General features: G+C 43.8%; 1 protein-coding gene across 1 annotated transcript in view; it reads right to left on the bottom strand.

The window, feature by feature from the left end:
• GXYLT2 (glucoside xylosyltransferase 2) overlaps positions 1-18,396 on the bottom strand; it is a 77,098-nt gene extending 58,702 nt beyond the window's left edge. Inside the window, exon 1 of the mRNA XM_029601093.1 lies at positions 17,968-18,396. Coding sequence (XP_029456953.1) covers positions 17,968-18,233 — 266 coding nt within the window. The 5' untranslated portion in view covers positions 18,234-18,396. The remainder of the gene's footprint in view (positions 1-17,967) is intronic.
• Positions 18,397-18,597: the final 201 nt, after the last annotated feature.

Below are 18,597 nucleotides of genomic sequence, written 5' to 3'. Positions count from 1 at the left end.
TTGGTCTCCAAGGTATGCAAATTGATCTCCTGCATCTGACTGGCTGTGGGGTCACTAGAACAGGCTTAGGAAGCCCTGCACTAAGGGTTTTCTCCCCCGTCTGTCAGTAGAGAATCTGCTTAGCACACATGGCCCACAACTGGATGTCTTTGTTAAACTTGCTTATTTACTGTTAATTTATATTAAATTTATTATTTTTGAGTTATTTCTATTATATTTTACTATGTTATGTAACTCTGCTTTATCCCTATTGAGAGTGGGGATTTTATTTATTTTTATCATGTGTGTTATATTGTATTTTATATTATACATTGTCGGGCCGATACAGTAAAGCGTGGCCGCGTTTGCCCGTTTTTTAACCCACTTTGGACGCGCGATTTGAGCGCATAACGCAGACCCGCGATTCAGTATCGGCTTTTATGCGTCCTTTTCGCATGCAGAAAAAGACGCGTATCCCTTTCCGCCCGCCGCATGTATATGATATGTTAATGGTCGGATTAGCTATTCCCTCCGATACAGTAACGTGCGCCCAAATTATCGCCTTTTTAACCCGCTTATTTACCGCGTCTTTAACCTGCATATTTACCGCCTACCCTGACCCTGGCGTTAGTGTGGTGTTCAGTCAGCTTCGTACCGGACAGCGCCATGGAAAACATGTATATTATTGCTCTGGCGCTATTTTTCATTCGGTTGAGAAGCAGAGTGAGAAATGCTCGGCAGATTGTAGAACCCAGCCAACCAGAGAACCCAGCAGCAAGACCGGAGGAGATATGTATTCTGTTTGGGTTCAAGTGTACCATCCATCTCTGGGTGTCTCTGAGGCTCCAGACATGGACGCCTCTATGGATACCTATACGGACGCCTCTAAGGATGCTTTCATCCGGCGTCTGCTAGGCGTCCTGAGGTTCCGGGGTCCAGCGGAGGCATGGACGCCTAGACGGATGCCTATACGGACGCCTCCTTCCGTTCATGGACGTCCAAGATCAGGGCTTCCATTCATGGACCTTCCCGCCTGTTATCCGGGCATCCATGAACAGAGGCCTATGACCTTGGACGTCCATGAACGGAAGCCACAACTTTGGACGTCCGGCTTCCATTCATGGACGTCCAAGGTCGGGGCTTCCTTTCATGGACGTCCATTAACAGAAGCCCCGACTTTGGACGGCCGGCCTACGATCATGGACACCCGGATACAGGCGGGAAGGTCCATGAATGGAAGCCTCGACCTTGGACGTCCATGAACGGTGCTCAAGGCAGCGGGGCCTCCGATCATGTAGAAAAGAACCATCCACCTACCTGGTGGAATGGCATTTCAAATGACATTTCAAATTTATTTCAGAACTTTTATATACCGATGTTTAGCAATTAGCCTTCACCCCGGTTTATGACAGGTACCAGCGCACCCTGGATACTGTAAAGGTACTGTATACCGCTCTATACAGTAAAATGGACTGCGAACGCCTACCGCTTCATTAATGCACTTTGGACACTTGTTTACCACTGCTTGGATTTGCGTCTAATTTGAATACTGAATCGAGCGGCTTGTGAACCAAAATGTGCACGCGTCAAACGAGCGGGCGCCCGGCACTGCCGTACTTTTTCTTATGCGTCCTTACTGTATCGGCCCGTGTATTTGCTGTTATATTTTTACTAATTTACTGTAAACCGCTTTGAGTCATACTTTTTGCGAACAAGGAAGTATACAAATGTTAAAAAAAAAAAAAAAGGAAAGGAAAGGAAATGATAGTCAGATCCCCCAGGAGTAACACTTTTGGGTCAAGAGAAACCCTCTGATTCAGAACTGTATTAAATGATAGTCAGTACTCTGGACCAGTAATCCCTGATTGCCAGACAAGCCCAAAAGGGCTAATGCAAGCCCTACTGCTACAATTTTTAAACAATATTCTACTGTACATGGTAGCAAAATTCAGTTTTTCTGTATCTATAGTAAAAAAAAATTTTTTTAAATAAATCTGTAGGCCTAATTATAGTTAATTCCAGTTCAATGCATTCAGCTGCGTATCCATTTCAAAGCAGTACACATATTTTTAATGTCCTATTTTTCTTTTCTGTAGGAATAAGGGTCAACAAACAAGCTGTAGGCGAGAGCTCGCTTTCTGATGAAGGAAGCAGGCCTCTCGGAAATCAGTCCTGGATATCCAGAGTTAGTCCAGGGCTTGGCACAAGTCAGTCAGGTTTTCAAGATGTCTATACTGAACAACATTCAGGAGATGTGCTTGCATGCAATACCTCCATTACAAACAAACAGATCTCATGCATATTCATTGCGGGTCTCCCAAAAATCTAACCAGCTTGTAGCACCTGAGGATTGGGAGTTGCCTACCCCCTGAATTAAGTCCATTAAAAAAGGTTTCATCTACAACTTATAATTTATTTTGCTGTGATTGTTGTTCTTGGCTCTGGACTGATTGATGGAAAGGTAGAATATAAGTACGAGTACAATAAATTAATTAGTTAAAAAGGTATAACTTGTTTACTGACCCTTATTTCTATGTATTAAGTGGACTAAAGCAGCAACCACAATATAATTTTTTCTGCATGCCTAAACCATTTCTTTCAAGTGTATATACAAACTGTACTGCTGCATGGCCTACGGCATCCCTACTAATGCTAACGGCCGCTTTATGGCATCACTGGACCTGATTTATCAAAAGAAATTTTCCTCTGGGCACAAACTGGCAGAAACTCTGATAAATTAGGCCTTTTGTCACTTTCCCAGCAGGGTCAAAACAATTTATGGATCATCTTTAAAACACACTTGCAGGTCAGGATAGGCAGTAAAGAAAGACTGAACAACCTATGTTTCACAATACAACCCCAAACTGAATGCTGAGGTTATAGCATTTTAAAAGGGTATGTATGCAAGAGAAATCCACTGTCTCTACCAGCAAAAACCATTACCCTTATCAGAAGGCTTGAAAGTATTCTGCACGGAGTGGCAGTTGCTACTACCCAAAAAAAACCCCTTGCTGGGCAGATTAGGTGGACTGTATTGGTCTTTCACAGCTGTCTTTCACACAGACTGATGCAATACTGTATGCCGGCTGCAGTGCACGGCTCAATCCATGACTGGACGCACGTCCATAACCCCCGATGCAAAACAGGGGTTAGCACGTCCAAAATGTGCTGTAGTTAATAGCGCTCATCACATGCAAATGCATGTTGACGAGTCCATTATCTATTCCCACCGATGCAGAAAAAAAAAGTGTGTGCCTGATGTGCACATTTTTACTCGCCAAAATTAATGTCTGCCCCGAACAGATGTTAATTTTGGAGGAGTTCAAAAAGCGTACAGAAAAGTAGAAAATACTGCGGGAGAGGTGGATTGGCACGCGTTAAAGGAGCAGGCGCTCAATCATGAGCTCCCGTTTAACATGCGTCAATATTGAGTCGGCCTATGTTTTTATGGCTTTTTAGTGAAGGAGTAGCCTGAGAACCACGGAAGCTGGGGTTCAAATCCTACTGACACTTCTTGTGACCTTGGGCAAATCCTTTCACCTTCTATTGCCTGAAGTACAAATTTAGATTATAAGCCTTTTGGGGATATACCCACAGTAGTATCTGAGCATAATTTACTTTGAAGTGGCTGATTAGATGTTGGGAGCCTGAAAACGTCTTGGGAAGTGTTTATACTAATCCGAGCCCCTCATGTAGCCTTCAGGAATGAAAAGGGCCACCCGGCCTCCACCCTCTCCCCTGTACTCCTCCCTCCCCCTACTCCCATAGTTTCCCATTATTTAAGTTATATCCTAGTGAATACCGCCGCCCAATCAATACGGCCGGATGTCCAATACTTCCGTAGTACTACTTGAGTTAATAGTACCTGTACATTTTCCCACTGTACATAGTCTCCCTCTATTCTATTTTATCTTTGTTTATATATTCATCTAGATATGCTCTTGCCCCTCCCGCTCCCCAGCCCCCCTTTCCCACTCCCCCCTATCCTCCTTCCCTCCCTACGGCCTTCCTCCCCCTTTTGTTATTGCTCCATTTTGGTTCATTTTGTATTTCTGACTCCTGTTTCTGCTATCAATGTTATTTTTTTATCTTGTTATATTATATTATTATATTGTTTATATTGTTTTATTGTATTTCCCGCCTGAGTTCTTTGTAAACCGGCATGATGTGTTTCACGAATGTCGGTAAATAAAAGTTAATAAATAAATAAATAAATAAATAATTATTAAAATGTGTCAATCACTTGTGCCTAGGCCCTAAGCAATATACATAACAGATACTGAAAAATTCAAACTTTAGACAGACTTAAACATAGAAATAAGACAAGTTACAATCTAAGGTGAAAGCAGCCATTACGAAGATTGTAATCAAATAATCTGCAAGCTTGGAAATGCTCTAAATCAGTGGCTCTCAACAGGTGCGCCGGGACACACTAGTGCGAAGTCCCGGGAGGTGTGTCGCAGAGCCAGCAGAAGTCTGCTCTTTCCTCATCAGTCTGGGCAGGAGTTGGCTGACTTCTCTTTTACTGGGTGTGACAGGAAGCTGCTCTTGCTTCCTTCTCTTCCTGGCCAGTGGGAGGTTGTTCCTTCTGCCTTCAACTAGATCAGAGCGAGATACCACCAACTCCTGTTCATATGGGCCTGGCAGGACACCAACTTTATCTTCCTCTGCCTGGCCTGGCTGTGAGGCTGCCGATGCTCTCTTCACCCCATGGGGCCTGGACGTGAAAGCAGGAGCATAAGGGAGGAAGGTGCGTGCTCTGTAGATCCGCTGCTGCTGCCTTATCTTCTTCCTCTCCTCAATGCTTCTTGCCCTCATCTGCTGCTGATAAAGAGGGAGGGAGACTCTGGATTGGACAAGCCTTTTCTGAGAGCCAGGAGGACGGGGAAATGAACTAGGCAGGAAGGTGTGGGAAGACTGGGAGTCAGGGATGGGGGAAAGGAGGTTGGAGTTGCTGGGTAGGGAGAGGCAGAGGAGGGAGGGTTGGGGGATGCTGAGTAGGAAAGAGGTGGTCAGCGGTATTCTGGATAGGGAAGGGGAGAGGGAAGGGCAGAAATAGCTGAACGGGGAGAGAGGGAGCTCGGGGAAGAGGATGTGGGGGTGGGGTGTCGGGGATGTTGGACAGGGTTATGAGGATGTGAAGGCATGACTGAGTAGTTGGGAGAAATGAGAGGTAATGGGGCATGGAGGGGAGGGACTGGGTACAAGGGCCATACTATGTCAGTTTTGAGAGTATGCATTTCTTCTCTCTTTGAACTTTGCTTAATGTAGGAGGAAATATATTTCTGTTTCTAGTCTCCAGTTTTGCGCTGCATACAGAAGGTGGTCTTGGGGTTTTCATTCCAGGTTCTGTTTCCACATTTGTAATTTTCACATTTGTAATTCTGTATTAGGTGAAGGCAGGTCTGTCTGGGTTCTGTATGTGTATGACTGAGATGTAGCATGTAGGGATTTGTATCAGTCTTACTTGTTCTACTCTCTCAATATGATATTGCACTGGTGGGGAACTGCTGCCTTTTCATTTCTTGGAGTTAGTGCTGCTGAGGTATGGCAGGTTTGACAGACCTGTACAGAGTGGGGTTTGTTTGTATTATTTCACAATGTACCTGGTAGTAGAGGGAGTTTGTGATGCTGTTATTAAGATGCTCCCAGAATCAGAATATCTTTTTGTATGGTGAGTTCTAAAGGGAAATGTCTTAGTTCTGGGGGACTCCTGTGGATACAGAGCATATGCTTATATTTAGTCCCATGACGGTCATGTGTTCAGTGTGACACGCATGTGAGCATCATCACTCAGGTATGTCCTGATAGAAAAAAGGTTGAGAACCACTGCTCTAAATACACAAAATCAAGCAAAAGCCAGTCCCAGCAAAAAATATTTCTGGTTTGCATTCCATGCCCAGACTCTCCACTATCATCTGTCCTCCGATTCCACGTGTTCTCCGATAGCTAGTGATGCCCTCCGGCACTTGGTATGCACCTCTTTTTCCCGAATTTAAAATCTCGAATCCACAACAGTTATTGGCATCAGCAAGATCTGAAAACACAAGCAGGAAGAGGCAGACCTCAAAGGAAAATGTTTAAAAAATGCAACCAACTGGTTTTCTTACCTGCAGAAAAATCCATACTCAGTAGTAATTTTCTTTAAAAAAAAAAAAGAGGTTTTTAGGTTGGGTTCATCAGCAACCTCCAACTTCCACTTTTTCCCCAATAGGGAAAAGGAAGCCAGTTCAAAAGCTGTGCCAGTTTGGTAGCCTGGCAGAAAAGCACCATTTGCCATAGTGGCAAATGGCAGGGCAGTACAAGGAATGCTGCTCACAGATAGGAAATTTAAAAACATAATTTTTCTTGCTTTGTGAGGAGCATCAGCCATCAATACTCTGCAGCCAGTGTGAGATGACAAGTTTCATTAATGGCTAAAAAGTCTAGGGCTAAAGGCTTAATTAAGCCTCAAATTTCAACAGCGTATAAATAATGCAACACTGCATTTATGTGAAGTAGTATTTACTTTCCAGCCTATTAGTGTAACAAACACTGAATTATTAAAAGGAAGAAATTAGTTTCTTCCATAGATCCTGCTTTCCTTTTCTCTCTAGCAGACTCCTATACAATTCCTTCCTGACTGTGCAGAGTCAGATTTATAACTTAGGCACCTATAGACACTGAGGAGGAATGGTGAACAAAATGGAAAATGTCATAATGCCTCTGTATCGCTCCATGGTGAGACCACACCTTGAATACTGTGTACAATTCTGGTCGCCACATCTCAAAAAAGATATAATTGCGATGGAGAAGGTACAGAAAAGGGCGACCAAAATGATAAAGGGGATGGAACAGCTCCCCTATGAGGAAAGGCTGAAGAGGTTAGGGCTTTTCAGCTTGGAGAAGAGACGGCTGAGGGGGGATATGATAGAGGTGTTTAAAATCATGAGAAGACTAGAACGGGTTAATGTGAATCAGTTATTTACTCTTTCGGATAATAGAAAGACTAGGGGGCACTCCATGAAGTTAGCATGTGGCACATTTAAAACTAATCGGAGAAAGTTTTTTTTTACTCAACGCACAATTAAACTCTGGAATTTGTTGCCAGAGGATGTGGTTAGTGCAGTTAATATAGCGGTGTTTAAAAAGGATTGGATAAGTTCTTGGAGGAGAAGTCCATTACCTGCTATTAAGTTCACTTAGAAAATAGCCACTGCTATTACTAGCAACGGTAACATGGAATAGACTTAGTTTTTGGGAACTTGCCAGGTTCTTATGGCCTGGATTGGCCACTGTTGGAAACAGGATGCTGGGCTTGATGGACCCTTGGTCTGACCCAGTATGGCATGTTCTTATGTGTCCCCCCCTCCCCCTGAAATCATGGATAGTGCACATGGAGGTGGGAGAGAGTACCCTCCTGCCTCCCCGAAATCAGAGGGTGAGGTATGCTGACCCAGATCTTCTCCTCTACTCTTGCCATCCCATGGCGGGACTTCCCTCAACTCAAGGCCTGAGGATCCTCTTCTTCTTCTTCCAGGTCTGCAGCAAACACTACCCGCATACTGATCAGGGGGCATGCAAGCCGGTGCCTGCGCTCACAGACCCTGCAGCACCTCAGCCCCCTGCTCCAGCACGGGCTTGCTACTAACAGGGAAATCCATGTTAGGGGTGAAGCACCACAGGGCCTGGGGTCGGCAATGCTCCGGCACCTATCAAAATTTGGTGCCGGAGGAAGTTGTCTATGGTGCCTATGCCTAATCTGGGCTTCTGAAGGGTGAGACTTCGATACTGTCCTGATATTACAGGAGTTTCGTTTTTTAGGATCCAAATTCCAAAATGGTTTCTCGTTTTGAGAAAACAGAGCACTGTACAGTAGTCAAATAAAATGCAATCCTCAAATGTTACAAAGCACAGTACGGATGCTCTGCAGCTCTAGAGAAAGTTACAGCCAGCCCCCTATTTCCAGGACAGTGACATCAGTCTAGCTTCTAACCCACCAGCTTACAGACCGGCTCTTCTTAGGGAAATTGGAGCTATGGCAAGGCTGAGATGCAGCCACTAATCCATCCTCTTTCTTTAATACTGAAAAATGCTTGAATCAGACAGGCTGGCTTTAATTAAAGTTTAGTTTAATAAATCTAATATACTGCCTTTCCATTGGCAAATCAAAGCATCAAAATAAAATACAATCATTGACATGCAACCAGACACACAAAAAATAAACATGCCACATAAATCAATCACAAAATTAAATAATAAAAGCACAGCTAAATCATCGCCTTAAAAGCACATCCCATAAAAACACAATGTCACATAATGAACCAGAATGTTTTATATACGCAGAGCCCCGGGACGCGCGTAAGTCCCGGGGCTTCGTAAAGGGGCGTGTCCGGGGCATGTCGGGGGCATTGCGTAAATGACGCGGCGTTTCGGGGGCGTGACGCGGAGTTTCGGGGGCGGGTCTGGGGGCATGTCACCGGCCCGGGGGCGTGGTCGAGGCCTCCAGACCAGCCCCCGGGTCGGGTGATGGCGCGCCAGCAGCCTGCTAGCGTGCGCAGATTTACGTCTGCTTTCAGCAGGCGTAAATCTGCCAACAAAGGTAAGGGGGGGTTAGATAGGGCTGGGGGGGTGGGTTAGGTAGGGGAAGGGAGGAGAAGTTGGGGGGAGGGCGAAGGAAAGTTCCCTCCGAGGCCGCTCCGAAATTGGAGCGGCCTCGGAGGGAACAGGCAGCGCGTGCTGGGCTCGGCACGCGCAGGTTGCACAAATGTGCACCCCCTTGCGCGCGCCGACCCCGGATTTTATAAGATACGCGCATATCTTATAAGATCCAGCATACTTTTGTTAGCGCCTGGTGGGCGAACAAAAGTACGCGCTCGTGCAAAATTATAAAATCTACCCCTAAGTAAACTTGATTAATAGCAGTTATTGGACTTCTTCTCCAAGAACTTATCCAAACCTTTTTTGAACCCAGCTACACTAACTGCACTAACCACATCCTCTGGCAACAAATTCCAGAGCTTTATTGTGCATTGAGTGAAAAAGAATTTTCTCCGATTAGTCTTAAATGTGCTACTTGCTAACTTCATGGAATGCCCCCTAGTCCTTCTATTATTCGAAAGTGTAAATAACTGATTCACATTTACTTCTTCAAGACCTTTCATGATCTTAAACACCTCTATCATATCCCCCCTCAGCCGTCTCTTCTCCAAGCTGAACAGCCCTAACCTCTTCAGCCTTTCCTCATAGGGGAGCTGTTCCACCCCCTTTATCATTTTGGTGGCCCTTCTCTGTTCCTTCTCCATCGCAGCTATATCTTTTTTGAGATGCAGCGACCAGAATTGTACACAGAATTCAAGGTGCGGTCTCACCATGGAGCGAAATAGAGGCATTATGACATTTTCCGTTCTATTAACCATTCCCTTTCTAATAATTCCTAACATTCTGTTTGCTTTTTTGACTGCTGCAGCACACTGAGCTGACGATTTTAAAGTATTATCCACTATGATGCCTAGATCTTTTTCCTGGGTGGTAGCTTCTAATATGGAACCTAACATCGTGTAACTACAGCAAGGGTTATTTTTTCCCTATATGCAACACCTTGCACTTGTCCACATTAAATTTCATCTGGTATTTGGATGCCCAATCTTCCAGCCTTGCAAGGTCCTCCTGTAATGTATCATAATCCACTTGTGATTTAACTACTCTGAATAATTTTGTATCATCTGCAAATTTGATTACCTCACTCATCCTATTCCTTTCCAGATCATTTATAAATATATTGAAAAGCACCGGTCCAAGTACAGATCCCTGAGGCACTCCACTGTTTACCCTTTTCCACTGAGAAAATTGACCATTTAATCCTACTCTCTGTTTCCTGTCTTTTAACCAGCTTGTAATCCACAAAAGGACATCGCCTCCTATCCCATGACTTTTTAGTTTTCTTAGAAGCCTCTCATGAGGGACTTTGTCAAACGTCTTCTGAAAATCCAAATACACTACATCTACCAGTTCACCTTTATCCACATGTTTATTAACCCCTTCAAAAAAATGAAGCAGATTTGTTAGGCAAGACTTCCCTTGGGTAAATCCATGTTGACTGTGTTCCATTAAATCATGTCTTTCTATATGCTCTACGATTTTGATCTTGAGAATAGTTTCCACTATTTTTCCCACCGCTGAAGTCAGGCTCACTGGTCTATAGTTACCCGGATCGCCCCTGGAGCCTTTTTTAAATATTGGGGTTACATTGGCCACCCAAAAAAGCTTGCATACAAGCTAGAAAAGAACCATTTGAGCACCTGGAGAGATGGAGGCATCTTGCTGCTTCCCATAGATGCAGAGTTGTCTGACGCTGAATCAGCTTTTAACTGAATGACAGATACACAGGGCTCCAGCTGAGGCATTATAGGTCGCTGGAATATACTGGCAAGTTTTTTTAAGTGACTTTCCTGTATTTCCTACTTCAACCAGAATTTCCCCTGAAGTTCTGACAGCAGCAGGTCACAGATCTGGGCTACTTCTTTGCCTGAACCGCTGGAAACCTTGACTTTTCTACCCAAATGGGGGAAGGGGTCTAGCCCATGGTGGCCTGGAATGGCCAAGAACTGGTCACAATGACGAGCAGAGACCCAGGGGCTGGTCTGAGTTGCACCAGTGCTGCTGGAGTTGGGGTTGGGGGAAGGGAGAACGGCCATCTCAGACCGAAGGGCTGCTCTTGTGCTATCACCTTCTCCTGCCAGGTTACTTCCTGATCGTACTGTTAGCCTTGCCCCTGGCTATAAACTGCTGGTTGCCCTGTTGGCTTCTTTTCTATGCCAAGCACCCCAAATCACCTAATTTTCAGCATCCCACACCTTAATCTCTTCTTATGTAACTTTCCAAGCAATGTTTCGGTATTGGCTATGAATGCGCTGAATACTCCTTACAGAATAAGAGAAAATAACCTTCTTTAAATTTTTTAAAAAGTAACTTTTTCAGGCCTCATTTAAGTACTGTGCTGAATGATTCTATTAGGTCCTGGAAGGCAGAGGCTCAGCAGAACATTTGGCAGCCACCCAGTAAGAGAAATAAGACTATTGCACAAGCAAAATTACATAGGAATACATTTATTTGCAAACAGTTGTTTTAATCTCCAGCTGGGGTACAACACTGCGTAACGTTAAACACACTTGTTGATTCCAACTCACAACACAGTCCTTCTGGAACTCATCAGTCCCAACAGCGCTCATGAGCCAGTCACCGCACATAGGTTGAAAACAAAGCTATACATTTATTTATTTATTTATTTTTTTTAAAGTAAAGCACAAATACACATTATGATAAATCTCATAAAGTGGAAGGGTCTTTTAACCTGAACAGTTCTCATCTCTTGAGAGTGGGAAAATATTCAAGGCACTGCAGAAGTAAACCGAAGAGAAATAAACAACCCTGGTTTTCTGCTTGCAGGAATCCAATCCCAAATTTTCCTCTTTTTTTTTTTTTTAACTTTGCTCCAACATCGCTCTAAATAAATCATTGTGAAAGCGTTTGTACTGCTTTAATGTGGGTGCCCGGTTATGAAGGCTCTAGGCTTTCAATTCATGAGGCCCTGATGGGATTTAGGGAGCAGGCAGGATCCAATGCTTAGAGGAGGAAACTGGAGACCCGGAAAATTCCTCCTCTTGTGTCCTAATTCTGGCTCCAGAATGGGCTCTCCACGTCCCTCCCACCCCACCTCCTTGGACAAGTTGCTGTTCTCTCTCTCTCTGCCTCATTCTGACAGAGACCAAGATATACAATTTCCTACTGATTCTCTATAGATGACAAAACATTTTAAGGAGTGCCATCACTGATTTTTCAGTACAGATATTAAATACCACCAAGATATTAGTGCACAGAAGGCAGGCCTTTTTCAACCGAAAGGAGGATCTGGAATAAGGGGCCATAGGATGAGGATGAAAAAAAAAAAAAAAGAGAGGTCAAAAAAGCAAACAGAATGTTAGGAATTATTAGGAAGGGATTGGCAAATAAAACAGAGGATGCCATAATGCCTCTGTATCGCTCCATGGTGAAACTGCGCCTTGGATACTGTGTGCAATTCTGGTCGCCGCATCTCAAAAAAGATAAGTGTTGCACTGCAGAAAATATAGAGAAGGGCAACCAAAATGATAAAGGGCATGAAATGGCTCCCCATGAGGAAAGGCTAAAGATGTTAGGGCTGTTCAGCTAGGAGAAGAGATGGCTGAGGAGGGCTATGATAGAGGTCTACAAAATCATGAAAGGTAAATATGAATCGGTTATTTACTCTTTTGGATAATACAAGGAGTAAGGGACACTCCATGAAGTTAACAAGTAGCACATTTAAAACAAATCGTAGAAAATTCTTGTTCTCTCAATGACAATTAAGCTCTGGAATTCATTGCCAGAGGATGTAGTTAAGACAGTTAATGTAGCTGGGTTTAAAAAAGGTTTGGATAAGTTCCTGGAGAAGTCCATAAACTGCAATTAAACAACATGCTTGTTAATTGAGCGTCCCTTTTCCTAATCTGACCTCCAGCACCCTTTTTTTTTTCCGGGTCATTCTAATTTTATTGTATTTTTTTAAAATTCTTTATTTATCAGTTTTTTTAACAAAACCATTACAAGAAACTCTTGTACAAAATAGAAAAAATAATTTACAAATCAGTATTTGCAATTCTTATATTATATACATCTATAACCTTCTTCTTTTTCCAGGTAGTCCACAATACTAATCTAAGATTGAGAAAAATATACTAACGAAAACATTATCATCTTACAATTAGTAATTGTTAAAGCAGTAATTACAGCGGTTTACAATGTATATCAGGGTTGCCTAATCATATATAGGATAATATGGACTCCACAACACATTTATTCCAAAGGTGGTTTAACACTTAAGAGAAGGATAACTGAAAAGGAGTAAAAAACACGTACGATTCACCTTTATATTTTTGCGAACATTTACATGGGTATCTCAACAAAAAGATTCCCCCTAACTGAGTAACCTTTGGTCTTAATATCTTAATATCTTTTTTGTGTCTGTTTTGACACATCTGAGTACACTCTAACTTTTAAATTAAAGAATTCTATAAGGCGATATTTAAAGAATAACCTGCGTACCCAGGGGACATTCTAATTTTTTAGATCCTCAGACTTAATATCGCCACGATATTACGTCGGAGGAAGAACGGTACAGAAAAGCAGTATTTTTTGCTTTTCTGTACACTTTTTGGGCTCCTCCAAAATTAATGCATTGGGGGTTATGGACGCATGTCCAAATTGCAGGTTGAGCCATGCGCTGTAGCCAGCGCACGGTATTGCATCAGTCTGAGTGAAAGATAGCAGAGAAAGACCAATAGTCCATCTAGTCTGCCCAGCAAGTTTGGTTTTTTTTTTGGGTAGTAGCAACTGCCACTCTGTGCAGAATACTTTCAAGCCTTCTGTTAAGGGTAATAGTTTTTGCTGGTAGAGACAGTGGATTTCTCTTGCAAACATACTCTTTTAAAATGGCATACCCTCAGCATTCAGTTTGGGGTTGTATTGTGAATTGTAGGTTGTTCAGTCTTTCTTTACTGTCTATTCTTGTTGCCAGCATTATTTATTTATTTATTATTTTTATATACTGACATTTGATATATCACACTGGTTTACATTCAGGTACTGTAGGTATTTCTCTATCCCCAGAGGGCTTACAATCTAAGTTTTTGTACCTGAGGCAATGGAGAATAAAGTGACTTGCCCAAGGTCACAAGGAGCGACAGCAGGACTCGAACCTCCTCCCCCATTAGTAGCATGGGATCTGTTGAATGTTTGGGTACTTGCCAGGTACTTGTGACTTGGATTGGCCTCTGTTGGAAACAGGATACTGGGCTTGACGGACCCTTGGTCTGACCCGGTATGGCATATCTTATTTTGTTATGAAAGGAGGTAGACTCAGAAGTAATTAAGGAAACATTTATTTACAGGGAGGGTGGAGGATGCCTAGAATAGCATCCAAATTCACGAAAATATAGGATAAGCACAGCAGATCTCTGAGGGAGTGGTAGGGTATGTAGAGCTGATGTGGATGGGCAGATTAGATAAACCGTATGGTCTTTTTCTGCAGTCACATTTCTGTGGACTAAAGCAAGTCCCTAGTATAAAGAATTCCTCCCTTGTTTTAGAATTCTGTTCTTCAGTAATTCTCAGATAATTTAGGGCCACGTTTCCCAACCATGATCTGATCAGGTGTGCCATGGAAAAGTCACCACTGCCTGATGCTCTGATCCAGGCTCGCACCTGGGCTCTGCTCTCAACACCTTGCAGCAACAAAGGACACCAGCAATGACTCGTCAAGGTGCAAGAGCTCCTTTCTGAGCACATGTCTAGTCATGCACGCCTCTCCTTCCTAGCTACAGAATGAGGTACCCAGAGAGGGGGAATTAATGGCAGCATGCAGGGCACAAACAGCCAGGCCCCACTTCCCTCTCCTGAACATCCTCCTTTGAATCCTTCCAGCCTCTCTCTTATCCCTAGGCTGGGTGAGATGGGGAGAGAGTACATTGAGTAATGGATGTCACTCACTGGTGATTTTTTGCCACATCACCAATCTGGCATCTTTTTTTAACTTGTTTCCTTTTCCCCAATGGGGAAAAAGTAGAAGGCAAAGGCCACCACGGACCTTGAGCAGGTACTTTCTTTGTTTTTTTTTTTAAGAGAATTACTTCTGATGTGAATTTTGTCAGCCATATACGGCAGCCAGGGTAACTGAGCCAGCTGCAAACCACAGGCTTTCTTCTGCACATAGAGGGAGATGGAGTCTGGGGTGGGGAAGGTCTGTTCATGGTGAGGAACTGACGTGATGCATAGAGAGGAGCTGAGGGTAGGGAAGGAATAGGACTCTGTAGGCAGAGAGGAATGGAGGAGGCAGGAAGATCTGCAAAATGAGGAGCTAGGACAGGTGGGTGATGTGTCCATCCTCACTGAAAGCTGAGTGAAGAAAGAGTAGTGGTGACATAGGAAGGGGGTCTCCAAGGCAAGACTCTTCTTTGCACAGCAGTGGGGCCAGACAGAGGTTGAAGCCCCAGAAAGTGTTACTGAAAAACATGCTGAATCATGCAACTTGGATTTCATCCGCCAATGCTAGAGTAGCCATGCAGATGGTGGCTGGGGGAAATTTACAGGAAGTACAAATGGAAAAGCATACGAATCCTCTCCACGTCCACAAATCCCACTCTATAGAGGCTGGTGCGCCAAACATTTTTATTAATGCAAGTGGGGAAACCCAGACATCTAGGGGTGGGCAAGCCCTGCATCTGCCAGCCTGTCTAAATAATTCCACGGGCTGACATCCCTAAGTTTTCTTAAATAGCCACATGTCTCCCGGCATCAGGCACATGGCCTATATGGGATTCGATTCAGCCATATTCAGGACTCAGCTTTCCAGCTGAAAGTTATTCACCACCTTCAGCAAATAAAAAAAATAATTACATCCTGAGGTCAAATTTCAGTGTCACTTAGCTGGATAAGTAAGGACTTATCCGACTAAGTGACAGTAGCTGAATAATCTGGTCGCGTTTAGCGGCTGTCACTTATCCAGCTAAGTGGTGGGCGGGGGAAATGAGCATTTCGGAGAGGAGTTACTTATCTGGTTAACTTAGCCGAATAAGTGAAAATATTATGACTTATCCAGTTAAGTTAACCGGATAAGTTAGACCTGCTCAACAGCAGATCTAAAGTTAGATTTATCCAGCTAGCTAGCAACTTATTCAAGGATATGAGGCAGCACAGCCATGCTGCCGAATATCCCTTGTGAGTTAGCCTTATCCAGCTAACTCACTTAAACATTTAATTTTTTAAATATCTGCCCTCCTATGTTTAAAAAGGGCAGCCAGAGGCCCTGAGTATCTCCTAAAAATACATGAATATCTGACTGCCCCCCTGCAACACCTACAACAGTTTTAAGGTCCCCTGCCCCTCGTCTGTCAGCATAAGATGAATGAGGCCCTATTGTATTATCTCCTTTTCCAAAAAGTAGCATCACTCGCAGGACATCACTAACATCTGGAACTGGGTAGAGGAGACAAAATGTGTCATTTCTCTTACTAGCAAATTCCGTTCCATAGCACATTGGTTTAATGCAGAAACAGACATTTGCCGTAAAGAAGTTCCCATCTTGGTGGCATGCAAAAATGACCTCAGATAAACCCAAAATTAATAATAATGCAAATTATAGAGATAGTCTGGGCAGGACTGGATTTAAGATGATGGCACCCATAGGCAGAGAGCTTAAGGCAAGGGTTTCTCTCCCTCCCCTCCCCCTAGAAAGCAGGAGGCAGCAGGAGGCATCCCATTTTTTGGACATCTTCAGAATTTGGCAGCCAAGGCACACATGCCTAGGTTGCCCATGCCTAAATCTGGCCATGAGTCTGAGCCACGCCTGATTCTGCCCTATTGTATCCCTGCATTTCCTAGGGCAACCAAAATCATAAATCATTAAAGGGAAAGCCAGAGATCAGATGGAATCTATGGCATTACAGCAGGAAGGAACTGGACACAGACTAGATGGGTTTTATAGTCCTTATCTGACAGCACATTCTTTGTTTCTATGTTTAAAAAAAACAAAACCCTCAGGACCAGCTTAGTCTGCGTCTATATGATTGAGAGTCATCTTGGTAGGAGATGGATCCCACATAATAAGTCGAGTTGACAAGCACAAATCCAGTTGTCAACAGTTGATAGCTAAAAAGGAGGAAATGAGTAAGAAGGAGGTCATACCTTAATCCACCTTCCCCCAACAATAAAAATGCATTGGCCAGGATCCAAAAATACTTTTGCTACATTTTCAGCCTTTGCTGCAAATTACTCCCAACACCACCACCATACATAAAAGTCTCCAGATTAGCCAGCAACTGAACTTCAGAACAAAACAAATATACTGTGCAACAGTCATTTGATTTCAAATAAAAGAAAAAGAAAACCTCCACCTGAAAAGGAAATGTAAAAGATTAGATTCAAATGACACCCACAGGGTACACTTCAAACACAATGAGTAAAACAGATGAAAGGGAAACAGCTCCACCACAGTTTGCCCAAATAATGCCTGCACTTTTGAAAAGAAAAATGTCTTTTAAAAAGCTCCCAGACTGGTTAGAGAAGTTATTAAAACTGTGATCTAACACGAGGTAAAAATAATTCTTATCCACAGACACAAATGACAACAAATCAGAGGTCAAAGAAGGTGACGTAACATCCATATTCCTGCGCAGATAATGTAAATGTACTATATATTCTCCTTAAGGGCTCCTTTTAATTTTATATTTTGGTAGTTAAAAAAATATATATTTGTATCCATATTTAGAAGTTAAAATAACTGCAAAACTCCAAACCATCTGCGGACATCAGCAATTTCCACCCTATATATTTTGTAAGAACAAACTTTAAAATGTACACATAAAAACAGCAGTAAAGGCGGCAACCAAGTTATGAAACTCTAAGTACCAGCCCCACTACAGCAACACTCATTTCCCCCCACATTGTTTCAGAAGTAGCTTTTGAAGTTGATGCGCTCACCCAAAACACGTCGAATTATGTCTCGAAGGTCCCTCAGTTTAAATTTAAAATTTTACATTATTGCTCTACAATCTGATACTCTTTCCTAATATTTTTGTTTTATTTAAATTTGCTTGGATACTCCTTTATGGCTAATATCCCCGCCTTGAGCATGTTTAAGAGAGCCGGCATACAAAATTCAAGTAAAATATAATATTCAAGCAGATTTTGTTTTCGGGGGGGGGGGAAGGGGACACCAAAAAGACTACTTTGCTGAGTCTTGTTCTACGTATTAGAAAGTAGTTCAGTGTCATTTTTCGAGAGCTGTTAACACTGCGATCGCCAGTCCCTAAAGTTTGGCCACAGCAGAAATTGGTACCAAGGAGGGATTAAAATTCCCAAAATAACCCCCTCCTTGCTGCAGACTTCCTTTCTCTCTCTCTTTTTTTTTTTTTATGCGTGTATGCACACGTTTACCTCCGGTTCTGTGCATCCTTCTTCCGGCCGCTGCTTCTCCTGCTTTTCAGACGCGGCTCTCGCCTGGGTGCTTGAGCTTCCACCGGGAGCCAGTGGCCGCTGATCGGAGAGGAGGAGATGCTGCCTCGGGCCGCTGCGGGAGAGGAAGCAGCACCAGCAGCCGCCCGATCCGTCCCCTTGGCGAGCGGCGGCGGGAGCAGATAGAGCAGCAGGCACAGGACGCAGCCGAGCAACAGCAGCAGCAGCAGCTTCCAGTACAGCTTCATCCTGGTCCCCGGGGAGCGGCCTCATGGCGCAGCGCTGCCCCGAAGCCTCGCAGCGCACGTCCACCCGCTGCTCGCCCCGATCACTGGCATGGTGCAAGGAAGGGAGAGGGTGGAGGGGTGGCTCTGGAGCCTGGAGGAGAGCGGCGGCTCCACGTATCCTACGGGACAGGAGGAGGGTCGGCAGCGGCCCCTACCGTACTCTCTGCAATAGAAGCGCCCCGGGAGCTACCAGGATTCCTTTGGCCGAAGCCTGGATTCTTGTCCTGTTTTCTGCCTTTTAATGTGCTTCATTCATTTCTTGCTTTAGCAATGGCCATAATATTACCATATCCCCGAGTAAAGTAGGCTGACGGGGCATTCCCAG

The sequence above is a fragment of the Rhinatrema bivittatum genome, chromosome 4, assembly GCF_901001135.1.
Source record: "Rhinatrema bivittatum chromosome 4, aRhiBiv1.1, whole genome shotgun sequence".
NCBI classification, from domain to species: domain Eukaryota; kingdom Metazoa; phylum Chordata; class Amphibia; order Gymnophiona; family Rhinatrematidae; genus Rhinatrema; species Rhinatrema bivittatum.
The sequence above is the reverse complement of the archived record's forward strand: the minus strand, read 5'-3'. Positions and strand labels throughout refer to the sequence as shown.